This window comes from Trichoderma evansii (genome assembly GCF_050947405.1).
Source record: "Trichoderma evansii strain SZMC 28006 chromosome Unknown GGI43scaffold_37, whole genome shotgun sequence".
In the NCBI taxonomy this organism is placed as follows: Eukaryota; Fungi; Ascomycota; class Sordariomycetes; order Hypocreales; family Hypocreaceae; genus Trichoderma; species Trichoderma evansii.
Window position 1 is genome coordinate 109,857 of NW_028145169.1, and position 21,375 is coordinate 131,231.

At 50.8% G+C, this 21,375-nt stretch overlaps 1 protein-coding gene across 1 annotated transcript; it reads left to right on the forward strand.

Moving 5' to 3' along the window:
* Positions 1-208: 208 nt before the first annotated feature.
* Positions 209-19,002, forward strand: GGI43DRAFT_418555 (uncharacterized protein). Its single transcript, XM_083207562.1, has one exon. The coding sequence runs from the start codon at positions 305-307 to the stop codon at positions 18,722-18,724; it is 18,420 nt and encodes a 6,139-aa protein (XP_083055376.1). The 5' UTR covers positions 209-304; the 3' UTR covers positions 18,725-19,002.
* The last annotated feature ends 2,373 nt before the right edge of the window (positions 19,003-21,375 follow it).

Here is a 21,375-nt window from a genome sequence, read left to right on the forward strand (position 1 = left end):
CGCAGCTTCGCCAGTCCCGGTTCCGGTATCACGATTCATTGCCTATCTGAACCAGCAAACTGAGGAGAAGACAACGTCATTCTGGCGAAATTACTTAAAGGATGCCAACTGGGCTCGTTATCCAGCTTTGCCATCTCCACAGCACTATGTTAACCCGAGGGATACACTCCAGCAGCATCTCCACGTTTCTCTAAAATCAGAAGCCGTCACGCTCCCTATAGTGCTGCGCGTCGCTTGGGCCCTCCTTGTTGCCAGTAAAACCGGACTTAATGATGCTGTTATCAACGTTGTGCTCTCCGGTCGTATGGCACCGATAGATGGCATTATGGACCTTGTAGCGCCAACCGTTACTACAGTTCCTTTCTATATATCAGCTTTAAAGGAGCAGTCTGTGAAAAGCCTTCTGGCTGATGTGCAAAACCAGTCGACTGAGATGATTCCATTCGAACACACTGGTCTCCAGAGTATTCGTCGAATGGTTCCTGGGCTCGGACCAGAGTTTGACCCCGGCCATATCTTTGTGGTTCAGCCAGCCGGAGAGAGCGAGTCAGCGATACCAACGTTCAACATGGGCATGGTTGTAGATGAGGAAGCTGCTTCTATGGATGATTTTGATGCTTATCCACTGACAGTTGAGTGTACTGTGGCAGCGGATGCTAATGATGTTGCGGTTGAGCTGCGGTATGATCACGACGTCGTCCCTGTTGATGCGGCTCAGCGTCTTCTTGCCCAATTTGGTCATATTGTGCAGCAATTGTCAGAGAATGCAGATAATAATCAGCCGCTCGGACAGCTGCAACTAATCTCCTCGGAGGACATGATGCAGTTGTCCAAGTGGAACTCAGCAGTTCCACCACGAGCTGACCGCTGTATTCATGACTTAGTGCTGGACGAGATGACCGCCCACCCGGAGAGAACAGCCATCAGCGCGTGGGATGGCGAGATGACGTACGGCGAGTTGAATGAAGCGAGCCGTCGGCTGGCTCACCATTTATCCGCCAAGTACGGCATAGGCCCAGAGGTTATGGTTGGTATGTGTATGGATAAATCCAAGTTGGGAGTGGTGGCTATGCTGGCTATTCTCCGCGCCGGCGGCGCCGTGGTCCCTCTCGGCGTGCAGCATCCATTGCCCCGTATCGAGGCGATTGTCCAGGACATTGCCGCGCCGCTCGTGCTGGTTGATCGCACACATAAGCAGCGTTTGGATTCATTGGCATCCCATACGCAGCTGCTTGCTGTCGACTCCTTCTTCGCATCGGCCCCCTCGACCCCGGCACCGTCCGGCGAGCCTTGCACATCCGTGCAACCGGAGAATGTAGCCTGGATCATCTTCACCTCCGGCAGTACTGGAACGCCAAAGGGTGTCGTCCTTGAGCATAGGGCCCTTGCAACTAGTATCCTCGCTCATGGACAGGCATTTGATATCCAGCCGCACGACCGGCTATCACAGTTCGCAGCGTATACATTTGACGTTGCTATACAGGAAATCATGACAACTCTATCTCTAGGAGCCTGTATCTGTATTCCTTCAGAAGACGATCGTGTAAGCCGGCTTACGCCATTCCTATTAGAGTCCAATGTCACAATTGCTACTTTGACATCAACAGTCGCCGCCTTAGTGCGACCACAAGACACAAACGTACGAACCCTAGTTTTGATGGGCGAAGCTGTGCAACCCAAAGTCGTTAGTCAGTGGACTGACCATGCCACTATTATTAATGCTTATGGGCCCTCGGAATGCTGTATCCATACCACCGGAAATAAGATTAAAGAAACATCAGAGGCTTTGAATGTAGGAAAGCCGCTTGCTGGTGTATTCTGGGTGGTTAACCCAACTAATGTTAACCAATTGGTTCCTATTGGTGCTCCAGGAGAGCTACTTATTGAAGGACCGCAGTTGGCGCGGGGTTATTTAAATGACTCTGATAAGACTGCTGCTGCCTTTATCAACGATCCGGCATTTGCACAGGATTTAGGCCTTAGTGGCCGACGAATGTACCGCACAGGTGATCTGGTACAGCAAAATGCAGACGGCTCCGTTATCTATATCGGCCGACGCGATACCCAGGTTAAGATCCGCGGCCAGCGAGTTGAGATTGGAGAAATCGAGAGTCAGATGATGAAGCTACTCCCAGAGGCATCCGAGGCTATCGTTGATGTAGTGCGGCCAGCGGAGTCGCATGATGGAGTTCTGATACTCGTTGCCGTTATTGAATACCCCGGAGCTGGATCATCCACCAGTGGCGAGTTGGACTTGTATGATTATTCAAACATCACCGATCCTGCCCGAAACAGCCTCCAGCGGCTGGATATGGAGCTTGGCCAAGTCCTTCCGGCATATATGGTACCTTCGGCATATCTCCTTACTCCAAAGATGCCGGTCAATAATTCCGGCAAGCTAGATCGCCGCGCTGTGCGAGATCAACTACGCCTGATCTCTCGCGATTCACTGAGCAGATTTTCCTATTCAATGAGTGTAAAGAAGGTTCCAAGTACTCCTATGGAATATAAACTACAACATTTATGGGCTGCCGTTTTATCACTCGCCCCCGAGCAAGTGGGAATTAACGATTCCTTCTTCCGTCTTGGAGGAGACTCAGTAATAGCTATGAAGCTGACGGCAGCAGCCCGCGCCGAGAATCTCCCGCTCTCCGTGGCCGATATCTTCCAATGGCCGCATCTGACGGACATAGCAGCCGCTTTAGAGGAGAAACATGGTCTCACGAATGGCCATGTAACAAATGGCTTAGCACGCGAAGATCCAGCCCCGCTAAGCTTGTGGCCGGAGCTCGCCCAGGATGCAGATCGGGAACAACTATTGGCAGATGTTGCCGCACAGTGTGACATAACTACTAGCCAGATTGAAGACGTTTATCCTTGCAGCCCATTGCAGGCCGGACTAATGGCAATCACCACGCAGCATTCTGAGGCCTATATAATACAGCGTGTATTTAGCCTAGAGGCCGAGCTTTCTACTCGGAAGCTGAAGGCAGCCTGGGCGAGACTGATGGAAACTTTGCCCATCTTACGAACGCGTATTATCCCTTCAGTACAAGTTGATGCATTACAAGTGGTAGTCCGGGAGCAGCAGCCAATCTGGAAGGATTCGGTATCACTAGAGGATTATCTTGCAGTAGACAAAGCTACCCCTATCATATATGGTGGCGCTTTAAGTCGTACTGCAGTTGTTGAGAGTGAAGATGGAACGGAACGGTTCTTTGTGTGGACGGCACACCATAGCATATACGACGGCTGGAGCATGGCTCAGACAATGAACATACTTGTGCAGCTATTACGCGATGAAGCGGTTCCAGCCCCAGTTCCCGTATCGCGCTTCATTGCCTACTTGTCTCAGCAGGATCAGCAACAGACGACATCATTCTGGAAGAACCACCTCGAAGGCGCCAACTGGGCCCGTTATCCGGCATTGCCATCCCTACACCATAAGGTCGAGCCGCGCGATGTTCTGAACCGCGAGATCAGAATTTCACGCAAAGTAGGTGGTGCTGTGACGACCCCGACATTGCTGCGCGCCGCCTGGGGCCTCCTTATCGCCGCCAATACCGGTGCTGACGAAGCTATTATCAACATCGTACTCTCCGGTCGCATGGCCCCTGTTGATGGCATTGTTGATATCATGGCACCAACAATCACGTCAGCGCCTTTCCGCGTATCTACTCTGAGGGAACAGACTATACGTGGTTTCCTTAGTGCTATACAGGAGCAAAGTACTCAGATGATTCCATTTGAGCATACTGGTCTTCAGAATATCCGTCGTATGGTTCCCGACCTTGGTTCAGAATTTGACCCTGGCCATGTGTTTGTTATCCAACTGGTCGAAGAAACCAAGTCCTCGCCACTCTTATATGATAAGCTATTCAAGAAGGAACTTACTGTTGCGGACGCATTCCACTCCACCCCACTCAATATCGAATGCACAGTGAGCCAGGGAAACAGTCTTATCGAAGTTGAGGCGCTGTATGACAGTGGAGTCATCTCTGTCGATGCTACGCAGCGCCTTCTTGCCCAATTCGCCCATATTGTGCAGCAGCTAGCAGAAAATACCGAAGGTGAACAGTCGCTTGGACAAATACAAGTACTATCCATGGAGGATGGTCTGCAGTTGTCCCAGTGGAACTCAATAACACCACCCAAGGCTGATCGCTGCATCCATGAATTGGTGCAGGAACAAATAGTCGCTCGACCGGCAGCGCCAGCTATCAGCTCATGGGACGGCGAAATGACCTACAGCGAGCTGGATATAGCAAGCCGTCAGCTAGCCCACCATCTATCTACCTCCGGCGTAGGACCAGAGGTCATGGTTGGACTATGTATGGATAAATCCAAGTTAGGAGTGGTAGCCATGCTGGCTATCCTACGCGCCGGCGGCGCCGTGGTGCCTCTTGGAGTACAGCATCCGGTGGGTCGTATCGAGGCTATTGTGAAAGATACAGCTGCGCCAGTTGTTCTGGTCGACCGCGGCCACGAACACCGTTTAGCTGAGCTATCGTCCCATACGAGGCTGCTTGCCGTCGACTCTTTCTTCGATATGGCTCCAGCGACTCTGGAAACAACGTCGCTTGAGCCGTTGACGGCTGTACGACCGGAAAATGTGGCGTGGGTTATCTATACCTCCGGCAGCACTGGAACACCCAAGGGCGTTGTACTTGAACATCAGGCCCTTGCAACTAGTATCCTTGCTCATGGGCATGGATTTGATATCCAGCCATATGATCGAGTCTCACAGTTTGCAGCATATACTTTTGATGTTGCTATTCAGGAGACTATGACAACGCTTGCTTTTGGAGCCTGTATTTGCATCCCTTCAGAGGAAGACCGTATTAACCGACTTACACCCTTCCTGGCAAAAGCTGGTATTACTTTCCTCACCCTAACATCAACAGTAGCCGCCTTAATCCAGCCACAAGATGTCCCGACTGTACGATCGCTAGCACTGATGGGTGAAGCTGTCCAACCAAAAGTGGTTACTCAATGGGCTCAGCACGCTACTATCATTAACGCTTACGGGCCATCCGAATGCTGTATTCATACCACAGCAAACAGGATTCAGGATAAAGCAGAGGCACTTAGTATTGGTAAGCCGCTGGCTGCAACATTCTGGGTAGTTAACCCAGCCAGTACACAGCTAGTTCCAATCGGCGCGCCAGGCGAGCTGCTTATTGAAGGGCCCCAACTGGCTCGAGGCTACCTCAATGACCCTGTTAAGACCGCCGCCTCTTTTATCCAAGATCCTCCGTTTGTGGAGGCTCTGGGTCTAACCCCCGGTCGACGGATGTATCGAACCGGTGATTTAGTTCAACAAAATGCCGATGGTTCACTAACCTATATTGGGCGACGAGATACGCAGGTTAAGATCCGCGGACAGCGAGTTGAGATTGGAGAGATTGAAAGTCAGATTGTTCATCTACTCCCAGGTGCATCTGAAGCTGTCGTTGATGTGGTGCGGCCGGCTGGTGAGGCACATGAGGGAGTCATGATGTTAGTCGCTGTTATCGAATATCCCGAGGCTGGACCATCTAGCGACAGAGAACTGGAGCTTTATAATCCGGCAAAGATTACGGAAGCTGCGCGCAAGGCCCTTGAAAAATTAGACACGGATTTAGGCCAGATACTTCCAGCATACATGATCCCATCAGCGTTTTTACTTGCGTCAAAGATCCCGATAAACATCTCCGGCAAGCTAGACCGCCGTACTGTGCGGGAGCAGCTTCGCCTCCTGTCTCGCGAGGAGCTGACCAGCTTTTCTTGCTCATCCGTCATAAAACAGGCACCAACGACTGCTATGGAAGAAAACCTGCGGAGTCTCTGGGCTATAGCTCTGGCATTAGAGCCTGAAGCTATTGGCATAAACGACTCCTTTTTCCGTCTTGGTGGAGACTCAGTCCTTGCTATGAAATTGACGGCGGCGGCTCGAGCCGAAAAGATCCCCCTATCCGTGGCTGACATCTTCCGGTGGCCGCGTCTGGCGGATATAGCAGTTGCCATGGAAGAGAAGCACGGCCTTGAAAATGGTCATGTGAATAGTGAAGATCCAGCTCCGCTGAGTTTATGGCCGGAGCTCGCCGCCCAGGCCGATAATGCGGACGCAACGACACGATTATTATCAGATGTTGCCGCTCAATGCAGCGTTTCCATTGACCAGATCGAAGACATTTATCCCTGTACCCCTCTACAAGCTGGTCTTATGGCAATTACTGCACAGCGTCCCGAGGCCTATGTTATTCAGCGGGTCTTCCGACTGGATTCCAACCTCTCTACAGAACATCTCAAAGCCGCCTGGACAAGGCTGGTTGAAGCTCTACCTATATTACGAACCCGCATTATCCCCTCAGCCCGAACTGACGCATTGCAAGTTGTAATACGGCCAGAGTCAGCTTGGCAGGACTGGAAGTCACTGGAAGACTATCTTGCGACAGATAAAGCCACTCCCATCACATACGGCGGCGCCCTAAGTCGTGCAGCAATTGTGTCAAATGAGGGCAGTGCGGATCGATTCTTTGTATGGACAACGCATCACAGCGTATATGACGGCTGGAGTGTTGCTAAGACGATTGAAATGCTTGCTGGAATGTTGAAAGGCGAAGCTCCGCCAGTCACAGTACCTGTGTCACGATTTATTGGTTACCTGGAGCGGCAGAAGAAGGAGGAAATAGCAGCATTCTGGAAGGGACACCTTGAAGGCGCGAACTGGGCTCGTTATCCAGCCCTGCCGTCCCCGCAGCACGACGTCAGCCCAAGAGATGCACTCCAGCAACACCTCCAGGTTCCTCTGACCTCGGTAACTGGCATACCTACAGTCCTACGCGCTGCCTGGGCCCTGCTTGTCGCTACCAATACTGGTCTTGATGACGCAGTCATTAATGTGGTGCTTTCGGGTCGTATGGCACCGATAGACGGCATTATGGACCTTATAGCGCCAACTGTTACCACAGTCCCCTTCCATGTATCAGCTTCAAAGGAACAGTCTGTGAAAGGTTTCCTTACTGACATATATGACCGGGCAGCTGAGATGATTCCGTATGAACATACTGGTCTCCAAAATATCCGGCGACTGGTTCCAGGGCTGGGACCAGAGTTTGACCCTGGTCATATCTTTGTCGTACAGCCAGCAGCAGAAAAGGAAGAGGCAACACCAATGTCTGATATGAATATAGAGCGTGAAAATACGTCTCTGGGCGCATTTGACGCCTACGCTCTAACAGTCGAGTGTACGATAGGACAGGGCATGGACGTTGATGTCGAAGTACGCTACGATAGTACAGTACTTCCATCAAATGATGTGCAACGGCTGCTCACCCAGTTTGGTCACATTGTGCAGCAGCTAGCACAAAACGCAGAGACCGAGCAGTCGCTTGGCCAATTGCAATTGTTATCCGCGGAGGATAGTGCCCAGCTATTTAAGTGGAACTCTACAGTGCCATCCCAGATTGACCGCTGCATTCATGACCTGGTCAATGATAAGATGGTTGAGCAGCCATCTGCGGTTGCTATCAGCGCGTGGGACGGGGAGATGACGTATGGCGAGCTGGACAGCGCAAGTAAGCAGCTAGCCTACTACTTGATCCAGCATAATGTCGGCCCCGAAGTGATGGTCGGCATGTGTATGGATAAGTCAAAGTTGGGAGTAGTTGCTATGCTGGCTATTCTCCGCGCCGGCGGCGCTGTAGTCCCTCTCGGTGTACAACATCCGGTGGCCCGCATTGAGGGCATTGTGAACGAAACGGCCGCGCCCATTGTGTTAGTAGATCGTGCTCACGAGCAGCGGCTGTCGAAGCTTGCGGCGCATACCAATTTGCTTGCCGTGGACTCCTTCTTCGATGCAGCTTCGTCAGCCCCAGCGATAACGTCATCCGCTGAGCTTTGCAAGTCCGTCCGCCCCAACAATGTAGCTTGGATCATCTACACCTCTGGCAGTACTGGCCAGCCTAAGGGCGTTGTGCTGGAACACAGGGCCCTCGCAACCAGCATTCTTGCTCATGGGCGGGCATTTGATATCAAGCCCCAAGACCGGTTATCACAATTTGCAGCATATACATTTGATGTTGCTATACAGGAAATCATGACGACGCTGGCGCTGGGGGCATGCATTTGCATTCCGTCAGAAGAGGACCGAATGAACCGGTTAACGCCATTCTTGGAAGAGGCCAAAATCACTATCGTTACTTTAACATCAACAGTAGCCGCTTTAATCCAGCCACAGAATATCCCGACTATACGAACCCTAGTTTTGATGGGCGAAGCTGTTCAACCTAAAGTCGTTGATCAGTGGGCTGGGTATACCACTGTGATTAACGCCTATGGCCCCTCTGAGTGCTGTATACACGCCACAGGAAATCACATCAGTCATAGATCAGAAGCAAGCAATATAGGATTGCCGCTGGCGAGCGTATTCTGGGTAGCAAACCCAGCTAGCATTGGACAACTGGTTCCACGTGGTACGCCGGGAGAGCTCCTCATTGAAGGCCCCCAACTGGCTCGAGGCTACCTTAACGACCCTGTCAAGACCGCCGCCTCTTTTATCCAAGATCCGCCATTTGTGGAAGCGCTAGGCCTAGCCCCCGGTCGACGGATGTATCGAACCGGTGATCTGGTTCAACAAAATGCGGATGGATCGATGACCTACCTCGGCCGACGCGATACTCAGATCAAAATTCGTGGCCAGCGCGTGGAAGTCGGCGAGATTGAATACCATATAGGGAAGCAGGCTGGCATTCACGATGCTGTTGTGCTTTACATGCGGCAAGGACCCCTTGCTGGTCAACTCATTGCTGCTGTTATCCTCGATGAAACCGAGAACTCTGCAGCAAGCCGCCAACAGAACGCAGACGTTAAACACGTTGCCGAAGAACACAAGGACAGCGCTCAATTCCTGCTACGCAAAGCTCAGCATGACTTGTCGCAACAGGTCATGCACTATATGGTACCGAGTGTCTGGATCCCCTTGGCGGCTGCGCCGATCAATGCATCAGGGAAGACGGATCGACTAGCGCTCACTCGCTGGGTGCAATCATTACCTCAAGACGAAATCGTAGCTCTTACTCGCAGCGCTGAGAATAACGAAGATGCTGAAGAGCTGATGGCAATGGCCACACCTTTCGAGCGATCGTTGCGGGAGGTGTGGAGCGAAGTGCTAGCCATTCCGTTACAAGAAGTGACTTTCTCAACTACCTTTTTCAGTCTGGGCGGAGACTCCATCACAGCAATGCAGGTAGTGTCAGCCAGCCGGGCTCGTGGCATTCTCGTCACTGTACGCAAGATTTTAGAGAGCCAGACAATCCCCCAACTGGCGGCTGTAGCGCAGAGAATCGAGGCTACAGACGATACAGAAACGTCTTCTGGCAACATTATGGATGAGTCGGCCGACGCAGCACGAACAGGTAGAGCAACAGACTTCCCACTCGCAAAGCTGTCTGACAGCGACATGGGTGTAATTGAAGGTCAATACCTCAGTTTTATTGGTCTTTCTTCAATCACTGAAATTGAAGATATCCTCCCTTGTTCACCAATCCAGCAAGGCATTCTACTTACCCAAATACAATCACCATCAACCTACTGCATCCAACAGACATGCATCATCAAGTCATATGATCCTGTTAATCATCCCTTCAACATGGATCAGTTTATTACAGCATGGCGTCAGGTCGTTATGCGGCACTCCATCCTCCGAACCGTCTTGCTTGAGCCGCTACCAGGCCAGGAGAGGTTTATCCAAATTGTCTTAAGGCAGCCCAATATTGGCATTGTTAATGAAAATGGCGTTGCAAATGCAGCTGTAGCTGAATGGTTCAACTCTCAGCCAGTTCTTGATGTAACAGACCTTCGACATCCTCCCCATCGTCTGACGCTACTGACGACAACTACGGGCGAGGTCTACTGCCGACTTGATGTGAGCCATGCCCTTGTCGATGCCTCCTCGTTAACCCTGATAATCCATGACCTTATTACTGCCTATGAGGGTAATTTGCCGGCTAGTGGCGGCTCGCATTACAGTGCCTATGTATCATTCCTTGAAGGGAGAGAGCCGCAGGAAGATCTTCAGTTCTGGAAGGAATCGCTGAGAGATGCTGAGCCATGTCTCCTGCCGCCTCAACATCCTCCACACAACTCCAAAGAAGCAAAGCTTGAGAAGGTGTTTGCACAGATTGAAGACCTCACTACACTGTATAGCTTCCGGGATACATATGGCGTCTCAATTGCCAGCATTTGTCAGCTGGCTTGGACGCTTGTCCTTGCCAGTCAGATGGGATCCCAAAATATCAGCTTTGGAAACCTATCAAGCGGCCGCGATGCGCCTATTGCGGGAGTAGAAGAGCTGGTTGGCCCTATGATTAATATGCTTGTTTGCCACACGCAGCTGGATTGGACCGCAAGAGTATCTGACGTAGCTCGCAAGTTGCAGAGTCAGGTTGCCGAAGCTTTCGAACACCAACGCACATCGTTAGCTTCTATTCAGCACGAGCTAAACTTTTCAAGAGACCAGCCATTGTTCAATTCCACATTATCATACAAGCGGCAACCCGTAGCTGGCTCTGAACAATCAGCAATTATTCTGGAAGGCTTAGCCTGGGAGGACCCGACAGAGTACGATTTGAACGTTAATATCAATGCAGCACCGACTGAGCTTGCAATCGACTTACAGTATTCGACGTCAATGTTCTCAGACGAAGCAGCTACGAGACTTGCACAGAGGTTAGTGCGAGCCATATCCGCCATCTGCGAGAATGCGGGTAGCTCGCTCGGTCAGCTTAGTCTGATATCTCCGAACGATGGCGCACAGTTTTGCAAATGGAATTCAACTATGCCGGCTCGCCTTGAGCGCTGTGTTCATGACCTTGTAGTTGAAAGGATGGCCGTACAACCAGAAGCATTAGCCATCAGCGCGTGTGATGGTGACATGACATATGGCGAAGTGGATGAAGCGAGCCGTCGGTTAGCATATCATCTAGTCGAGCAAGGTGTCGGTCCGGATGTGATGGTCGGTCTGTGCATGGATAAATCAAAACTGGGAGCAGTGGCCATGGTGGCCATCCTCCGCGCTGGTGGCGCTGTCGTTCCCCTGGGAGTGCAACAGCCGCTGGCCCGTATCGAAGGCATTATGCAGGATGCAGCCACGCCGCTGGTTCTGGTTGACCGTGTTCACGAACAACGCCTAGGGCCGCTTAAAGCCCATGCCCGGTTCCTTGCCGTCGACTCTTTCTTCAAGGCACCCCCATCAGCCATGGCGACAACACCATCCGATGAGCCTTGCACGACCGTCCGCCCCGAGCATGTGGCTTGGGTCATTTACACCTCTGGTAGTACGGGCAAACCCAAGGGCGTTGTGCTTCAACATGGGGCCCTTGCGACAAGTATATTCTTCCACGGTCGCAGACTAGATATACAACCTCACGACCGTCTATTGCAGTTTGCAGCTTTCACATTCGATGCTGCTATCCAAGAGATTATCACAGCTTTTGCGTTCGGAGCCTGTACCTGTCTTCCTTCTGAAGAGGATCGCATGGATCGGCTTTCAGCCTACCTATCTGAAGCCAATGTGACGATAGCCACGTTGACATCGACTGTGGCAGCATTAGTTCGGCCGCAGGACGCCCCATCAGTACGAACAATGATCTTGATGGGTGAAGCTGTCCAAGCCAAGGTTGTCGATCAATGGATAGGTCACGCCAATGTCATCAACGCCTATGGGCCTTCGGAATGCTGTATACACTCGACATGTCAGAAAATTCCAGACACTTCGTTGTCTCTGAATATTGGAACGGCCATCGCCGGTGGGACCTGGGTTGTTAACCCAGCCAGCGTCGGACAACTGGTCCCCCGCGGTGCCCCTGGCGAGCTGCTTATTGAAGGTCCATTATTGGCGCGCGGCTATCTAAACGACCCCGTTAAAACTGATGCTGCTTTTATCAAAGATCCAGCATTTGTGGAAGAGTTGGGCCTGAGTCTTGGCCGGCGGATGTACCGCACCGGCGATCTAGTGCGGCAGAATCCAAACGGCTCCCTGACTTATCTTGGCCGAATCGATGCTCAGATTAAAATCCGTGGCCAGCGCGTGGAGGTCGGCGAGATTGAGTATCATATAGGGAAGAATTCCGGCGTTCATGATGCGGTTGTACTTTATATGCGCCAGGGACCTCTTAGTGGCCAGCTCATTGCTGCTGTCATCCTCAGTGAGGCCTCGGTAGCGAGCCGCCATCAGAATACCGCCGTCGAACCCGTTTCTGATGATCTTAAGCAGAGTGCTCAAAAACTTTTATCTAAAGCCCAGGAAGATTTATCTCAGCAGGTCATGCACTATATGGTCCCAAATATATGGCTGCCGTTAGCGGCTGCTCCCATCAATGCGTCAGGAAAGACGGATCGGATGGCACTCACTCGCTGGATACAATCATTACCGCAAGATGATATTGCTGCCATAACTAGCACTGACACTGAAGAAAATGAAGACGATGACTTGCCGGAAACAGCCACAGCCATCGAGCGATCGTTACGAGAGATATGGAGCGAGGTGCTTGGTGTTCCGTTACGCAAAGTCACATACTCGGCCAAGTTTTTCAGTCTCGGTGGAGATTCTATCACAGCAATGCAGGTAGTATCAGCTGGCCGGGCTCGTGGTATCCTCATAACAGTTCGCAAGGTTCTCGAGAGCCAGACAATTCCCAAACTGGCAGCCCAGGCGCAGACACGCAATGATACAGGCGATGCATCACACGTTCCAGAGGGAGTCTTCAATCTCTCGCCCGTTCAGCACATGTACTTTGACCAAATTGCTCCCGACGGACTTCGTGCTGAGAGAGAGTACCATTTCAACCAAGGAGTTGCGCTGCATATCACAAAGCAGATGGAGCTATCGCAACTCGCATGGGCACTGGATGCGGCTGTTGTGAAGCATGCTATGCTTCGCGCTCGCTTCCGGCACAGCCAAGAGCATGGTTGGCAACAGTGGATTGAGAGAGAGCTTACTGGCTCTTACCGTCTCTCTTCTCATACGGCCGCTGATGCACAGTCTGTACGGGACATTATTGCGCAGTCCCAGGGCTCACTCAACCTCGAGCACGGGCCAGTGTTTGCGGCCACCCTGATCGAACTGCAGGGCAAGCAGGTCCTCCACTTGGTTGCCCATCATCTTGTTATCGATCTTGTATCCTGGCGTATTCTCGCACGGGATCTCGAAGAACTCCTCGGGCGTCGCAAGCTGCCGAACCCGAGCAGCCTATCGTTCCCTGTGTGGTTGGAGCGGCAATACAAATCATTGAGCAAGTTCGTGGGCGAGCTCGGTACGCCAGCGGAAGCCTTCGTGGCAGATACCCTGCCGGTAACGGTGCCCACAACAAATTGGGAGTACTGGGGCCTTAACCCAGGTCAGGATGTATGGGGCAATCTCACTAGCATCCAGACGAAGTTGGACTCTGACACCACGACGTTACTATATGACATCGCCAACGCCACTCTTAATACCGAACCAGTAGAGATCCTGCTAGCAGCCCTATTCCTCTCCTTCCGAGAGGTCTTTACCGATCGTCCTGTCCCTGCCGTCTTCACTGAAGGGCATGGCCGTGAGACTACGGATGATGAAACGGACCTGTCTGACACCATCGGCTGGTTCACAACAATGACACCACTTTATGTCCCCGTGGAAGCTAATTCTGATAGCACTATCGATACTCTTAGACGTGTAAAGGACCAGCGCAGGCGTATCCCTGGCCGTGGTGTTCCCTACTTCGGTAGCCGTTTCCTAACCGCTCGTGGACGAGAAGAATTTGCGGGTCACGGTCCTGCTGAAATCCTTTTTAATTATACTGGAAGGTTTCAGCAGACAAAGCGAGAGGATACACTATTCCGTATTGATGATGGCGAATATTCGACACCCGATGTTGGTGACATGGTCAAGACATTTGCTGTGCTTGATGTCACCGCCACTGTGGAGGATGATGAGTTATGTCTCAGCCTCCGCTTCAGCCGTCAAGTACGTCAACAGGCGGTTGTCCAGGAGTGGCTTCAAGCATATGGCAAAGCTGTAAAGAGCCTTGTGGATGAGCTGCTTGTCGCGGCACCGAGAGCTACAGCAACTGACTTCCCACTTGCGAGTCTATCTGATAGGGATATGGGCGTTATTGAAGGGCAATACCTCCGTACCATCGGCCTTCCTTCAACCACCTACATTGAAGACATTCTGCCCTGTTCGCCAATCCAGCAAGGTATCCTGCTTACCCAAGTACAATCGCCCTCAACCTACTGCATCCAACAGACTTGCCACATCAAGTCATCTGACCCCGCCAACCCTGTCAGCATGGAGCGGCTTGTAAAAGCGTGGCATCAGGTTGTTATGCGGCACTCTATCCTCCGGACTATTCTGCTCGAGCCGCTACCAGGCCAAGAGAGGTTCATCCAAGTCGTCCTCAAACAACCAGATATCAGCATTGTTAGTGAGGTCAACATCGCAGACGGAGCTGTAGTTGAATGGCTCGATTCACGGCCGATACTCGACTTGTCAGACCTTCACCGCCCTCCTCATCGTTTGACAGTAGCACAAACAGCTACAGGCGAGGTCTACTGCCGTCTCGATGTGAGCCATACGCTGGTTGACGCCTCGTCTCTGACGCTAATAATTGGCGACCTCATTGGCGCCTACGAGGGTGCCTTACCGGCTGGCGGTTCCCATTACAGTGCCTATGTTGGATTCCTTGAGGGGAGACAGCCACAGGATGACCTTCAATTCTGGAAGACATTGTTGAGTGATGCCCAGCCATGTATCCTAGAGCCGCAGGAGCCATCGCGCAATACCGAACACGAACAGACAAAGCTTGCGAAGGTGTTCACGCATCTCAATGACCTTGGTGCACTGCACGACTTCCGGGATACATACGGCATCTCAATTGCCAGTATCTGTCAGCTAGCATGGGCCCTCGTACTCGCCACACGAACGGGATTGAACAATGTCAGCTTCGGTAACCTTTCGAGCGGCCGTGATGCACCAATCCCAGGAGTAGAGAATTTAGTCGGTCCTATGATTAACATGCTGGTCAGTCACCTCCAGGTAGATTGGAATGCAACCGTGTCAGATATAGCTCTTAAGCTACAAAGCCAATCCGCTGAGGCTTTTGAGCATCAGCGAACCTCGCTAGCTTCCATCCAGCATGAGCTAGGTTTCTCAAGGAGTCAGCCGTTATTTAATAGCACACTATCATACAAACGGCAAGGCTCGGAGAGCTCCGAACAAGCATCAATTTCCCTCGAGGGCCTGGCCTGGGAAGACCCAACGGAATATGATTTGAATATCAATGTCGACGCATCACCAACTAAGCTTGTAATTGATCTGCAGTATTCAACAGCTGTCTTCTCAGATGCAGCAGCCACGAGGTTCGCCCAGGGCTTTGTACAAGCCATCTGCGCTATATGTGAGAATCCGAATCAGTCGCTACGACAGCTCAATTTGCTGTCATCACAAGACAAGGCGCAATTCGCTACATGGAATTCGATCATGCCGCCACGAGTCGAACGTTGCCTCCACGAATTAGTGCTGGACCAAGTGGCCGCGCAGCCTGCGGCACCGGCTGTCTGCGCATGGGACGGCGAGTTGACATACGCAGAGCTGGAACACACTAGCCGACGGCTAGCTCACCATCTAGTCGGGCGTGGTGTAGGCCCTGAGGTGAAGATTGGCGTATGTATGGATAAGTCAAAGTGGACGATTGTGGCGATGCTATCCATCCTCCGGGCTGGAGGCGCCGTGGTTCCTCTCGGTGTGGGCCATCCCTTGGCCCGCATCGCCGGCATCGTTCAGGACATTGCCGCGCCGATTGTGCTGGTCGATCGCGGCCACGAGCAACGTTTGGATGGGCTATCAGCCCATACACAGATGCTTGCCGTCGACTCCTTCTTCGAATCGCCCCCCTCGAACCCGGCACCGTCCGACGAGCCTTGCACATCCGTGCGGTCCGAGAATGTGGCCTGGGTCATCTTCACCTCTGGCAGTACCGGCAAGCCCAAGGGCGTTGTCCTTGAGCATGGTGGTCTCGTAACAAGCATTCTCGCACACGCGCCACTCTGGGGGCTCTCTCCCTCAACACGCACGCTCCAGTTTGCTGCCTTTACTTTCGATGTTAGCATCTCTGATGTTATGGCAACCCTTGCTTTTGGCGGCTGTATTTGTGCGCTCTCCGAAGATGATCGTCTCTCGAGACTCAATCAGTCAGCCAGCGATTTGCGCGTAACCTATGCCAATGTGACACCAACAGTCGCCCGCCTCTTAGATCCAAAGCAAATTCCTACCCTGAAGACTCTTGTGCTTATTGGAGAGCCTGTTGATGCAGGCGTTGTAGATAGGTGGAACAAGGATGCTATAGTAATCAACGGCTATGGCCCTGCTGAAGCATCCATCGTGTTCCATTGCAGCCCTCCTATCCTGGATCCTGCAGTTGCAGCAAACGTCGGACAGCCCATCGCAGGAGGCGCTTGGGTAGCCGATCCGGACGACATTGGCCGACTAGTTCCCCTTGGCGCGCCCGGTGAGCTGCTCATCGAAGGCCCGCTGCTCTCACGCGGCTACTTGAACGACCCTGTCAAGACGGCGGCCGTCTTTGTGACGGACCCGGCGTTTGTGCAGGAATTGGGCCTTGGCCACGGCCGGCGCATGTACCGCACCGGAGACATGGTGCAGCAGAACACCGATGGCTCGTTGACCTTTGTGGGCCGTCGTGACACGCAGATCAAGATCCGCGGTCAGCGAGTGGAAATTGGCGAGGTCGAGAGTGAGATTGTCCGCCTGCTGCCGGACGCGACACACGCCTACGTCTCCAAAAAGGGACAATCTCTGGTCGGCATCATTGAATCAACCTCACCCGGCCTGCATACTTCTCACGCCACTGTGCCTTCGATACTCATGCCCGACCGCGAGCAACAGAAGGCTTTCGATTCCCTCCACGCCTCCCTCCTTGAAACGCTCCCCAGGTACATGATACCCTCCGCGTTCTTGGCTATCAGCAAATTCCCTCTCAATGACAGTGGCAAGATGGACCGTAAAGCGGTTGGCGTTTTATTGGATTCCATACCATCGGACAAGTGGCTTGAATACACGGCCAAGTCTCAGTTATACCAGCCGCCTGTCGGCCCCAAGGAACAGCTTCTTTCCGAGTTGTGGGCGACCTGTATTGGACTTGACAACACGCTCGTGTCGCGAATGGACAACTTTTTCGACCTTGGTGGCGACTCTATGACCGCCATGACCCTCGTTCAACAGCTACGAGGACACAGCTTGCGGCTTTCTGTCATCGATATTTTCAATTTCCCGGTTCTTTCTGACATGGCAGCATGTGCCACCATGGACACTGACGAGGTCGCAGACTACAAGCCCTTATCACTGGTCTCGCCTGAAGAACGATCAAATGTTCTTGAGTGCGTGCCGGTTGAACAGGCACAAGACGTAGTTGATATTCTGCCGACAACAGACTTCCAAGCCCAGATTATCAGAGAAAATATGGCACCGGAACGCAGGCAATTGAATTACTTTGCTTTTGATGCGAGCGGCCCTTGCGACATATCCGGAGTGACGTCGGCAGTTTCTGATCTCGTCACGAAAATCGAATCACTCCGCACCGCATTCGCTAGACCTGGCGGCCAGAAATTTTTCCAAGTTGTCTATGCCAAATGGCAGCCAGAAGTCCGTGTCTTCCACACTGATATGGATCTCGATGCCTTCTGTCGAGACCCACTGGACAACGGCATGTTCGCAACCCCAAGTCTTGGACAACCAATGTTCGATGTTGCTATTGTCGTTGCCCCTACGAATCAGCATCGCATCGTGTTCCGTATCTCGCATGCGCTCTACGATGGAGCGACTTTACATCGGGTGTGGACAACATTAGAAGAGATTATTGCGGGTCAACCTACGGACAATTTCATTCCTGTTGGGTCGTATTTCCAGAGTCTACAAGCCCGGACAACACAGGAAACTGAAGACTACTGGCGTGAGCTTCTTCATGGATCTCACATTCCGTCCATTAGTGCACACACCGAGCCCCAGGTCTCACGACTGGGTATTGTTTCCGGTGAGCCGATTGTGTTGGGATCAAGAAGCGGACAACCAGACTTCCCAGTTGCCCTGGCTGTCAAAGCCGCTTGGGGCATAGTATTGGGCCTGCACACTTCAACTCGTGATGTTGTGTTTGCCGACGTCTATACGGGACGGAACACAGTGCATCCATCAGCCGCAGGTGCTGTCGCATGCTGTGCCAGAGCAGTTCCATGCCGTGTCGCATATGAACCTGAATGGACAGTGGACAAGCTGCTCGAACAGCTCAAGAAACAACAAGTTCACAGTATGAGGCATGAAGGTCTCGAATTCCCAACAATTGCTCAGCGTTGGATGGGATGGCCAGAAGGAGACGCAGCAGATTTGCGAGCCAGCATGGTGAATCATCTAAAGGCGTTAAAGGAGGAGCTATCACTAGGTGGTACAATTTACGAGCAGGCAGAAGTCAGCCCAAAGCAACCCTACGCGTCCATTGACTTTGCCATCGAGACAGTAGAGGAGAAGGATGGTTTGCTATCAATGGGCGCTGCATTTGCGGCCGACAGGATCCCTGAGCAGCTAGCAAGAACACTGCTTGATCGATTCCGAGACACTTTGGAGATAATCCTGGCGAATCGACAGTGTAGTGTCGGCCACTTGATGGAGAAAGTGACGGGCGGGGCGGCGAGCTCTTAAGAGCACTGCCATTGTGTAGGAGCACGCTTCAAAAAAAAAGAAGCTGAGATGGAAGCAGTAAGGAGGTCACAAGCAGATAGGGTTAATTCGTTAGATGGCCAGCATTAGGAGACAGGAAGCACTAGGGACGAGTGACAAGAGGAGATTCGCTTGCTAAGTATATAATATTATACCAGAGCAGCAAGTTAATGCATAGTATATAGGAGCTTTTTATTTATATTTATAGTACATATGATTTCTTTCGTTATAAATGTCTCAAATAAAATATTGTTTACTTTATCTGACAGGAAATCCAATACTTTTCATTTCTCGTGATTTAACCCCCTACCCTTAGGCATATGTTTATTTGTTTATTTGTTTATTTTAAATTAGTAACCGTGGCTTAGCTGAAATCCTCTAATAAGGCCTGACAGTTAGTCAAAGATAGCTAGTTTTTATTTAAATAATACACATAGTCTTAGCTAATTATAATATATAGCTAATAAAAGAAATACAATATTTTTACTTGCTCTATCTAGATCTTATAAGTCCACTCCTAATTATACCTTTTCTTAGCCTAGAAAAAGGATATCCCTTGTGCTTATAGGCTTATTTCCCAAGCTGTAGGGTAAGAACCCTGGCAGGATTGTCTTACTGGAACTAAGTCTAGGGTGGGTTATAGGCCTATTTACCCTTGGGCATATTTCTCAAATTGCAAGGTAGCTCCAGGGTAGCTACTTTTCCCTCCAAGCCAATTTGCAAAATCTGGCTAGTTTAGTTCATTTTTATATGGCCGTGGGTTGATTTGCCTGATTTTACATATAAATTAATATTGCGGAAAATAGGGATTGGCCCACGAACCCAAATCTGGCAGCCTCGGCCGCCTTGATGCCCGGAGGACCTGTAAGGAGGAGCAGATGCGAGGCAGCCGCCTAGCAGGCTTAACCTTCTATATCATATCTTTTCAGCAGTAGTTATAGTGTCTTTCTGAACAGGCTTGCAGGCTCTGGCCTCGCTAGCGGTCGGTACGTAACCTCTGATAAACCCTTCTGAGTGCCCTGGGGTACTAACCGTACGGAGGTTACCTGGAATTCAATCCAGAAGGGCCCTATGTTTCTGATCTAGTCGGATCTGGTAGCATAGGGGAACAGGGGAAACACGCCTGTAGCTGACGCTGTAATAGTTGGTGCTTCAGGGCCTGGGGCCCCTAGGCTAGTTAAACATTTTGGAGTGCTGGCAGCTGTAAGCTCTGCTGCAGCAGCCGGTTCAGGGACTTCAAGCCCTGTGCTCCTTGGTTCAGTGGGTTTAATGCTTTAGGGCCTATGGCCCTGTAGTTTGTTAGTAGGTTTGCTTGCTGCTGCTGCTGCGTGCCGTCCGCAGCGGCTCGCTCAAGCGCTTCGGTCCCTGTGTCCCTTGGATTGTTGGCTTGCTCAATGCCTTCGTGCTTTGTGTCTTTTGGTCGATTGGCTTCTTCGGGGGCTTCGGTTCCTGTGTTCCTCCATGAGTTGGTACACTGGCTGCTGCGTGCCCTGATGTGGTAGCTAAGCTTGGGGGGCTTGCCCTTCCATATCTTGGTAGTTAGTATTATAGGGCCTCTAGTTCTTGTAATTACATGCAGTTATATGTAGTTTGCTGGTTATTAGCTGCCAGGCTCCTCCGATGGCTGGGTGATTCCGGCCCCGGGGGCTCTGGTGTTAGTGGGTCAGTGGGCATAGTCCTTGGTAGCTAGGCTCGGGGCTAGATAAGCTGGGACCTCCAGCTATGTTCTTTGGTTTAGTGGGTTGCTTTAGAGCTTAAGGCCCTGTGGTTATCAGTTGGTTGGCTCCAGGCCTGCTATTATATGCCATGCCATAGCCGCATATTCAGAAGCTTCGGTCCTGTATCTCTCTATCGGCTGCCTGAAGGCTGCTGTGTACCCTGACGCAGCAATCTGCTCAGGGGCTTCGGCTACTGTGTCCCTTTAATAGTTAATTCAATTAGTGTTTTCGGGCCTCAAGGTGTTTATATCTTCTAGTCGGTTCCATGGCTTTATCAGGGGCTTTAATCCTTGTATTCCTTCAAGGGTCGGCTTGCTGGCTGCGGCGTGCTTTAATATAGCAGCCAGCTTAGCGGGTTTGCCCTTCTGCAATTGGTATTATAAGGCCTCCAGTCCCTGTAATTAATTGGTTTGCTAGTGTCGGTTGCTAGGCTCCTTTAATAGCGGGGTGATTCCGGCTCCGGGGGTTCTGGTGTTAGTGGGTTTGTGAGTAAGTTTTTTAATAGAGCTCGGGGCCAGGTATACTAGCACCAGGCTGCTGCTACTGCTACTACTCTCCTAATAAATAATTAAAAAAAAAATATTATATTTAGATTATATTTGTAAATATAATTATATAAATTTAAATCAGTTATAAAAGTTAATATAATAAAAAGCTATACTTAGCTTTTAATTTAATAATTAAATAAATAAAATAATATTTAAATATAATTATAAAATTTAATTAAATTAATTATTAAAAACTTTTAAAATTAAATTATTTAATTCATTTAAAAATAATAAAATTTAAAATATAATTTATATATTAAAATAAAATTTTATATTAATAATTTAAATATTATAATAATAATAAAAAATTTAATAAAATAAATTTAATAAAAAAAATTATAAATATATAAATTATTAATAATTTTTT

Coding starts and splice junctions, on each gene's coding strand:
- GGI43DRAFT_418555 (XM_083207562.1), top strand. CDS start 305: ATGGCACCGATAGATGGCATTATGGACCTTGTAGCGCCAACCGTTACT.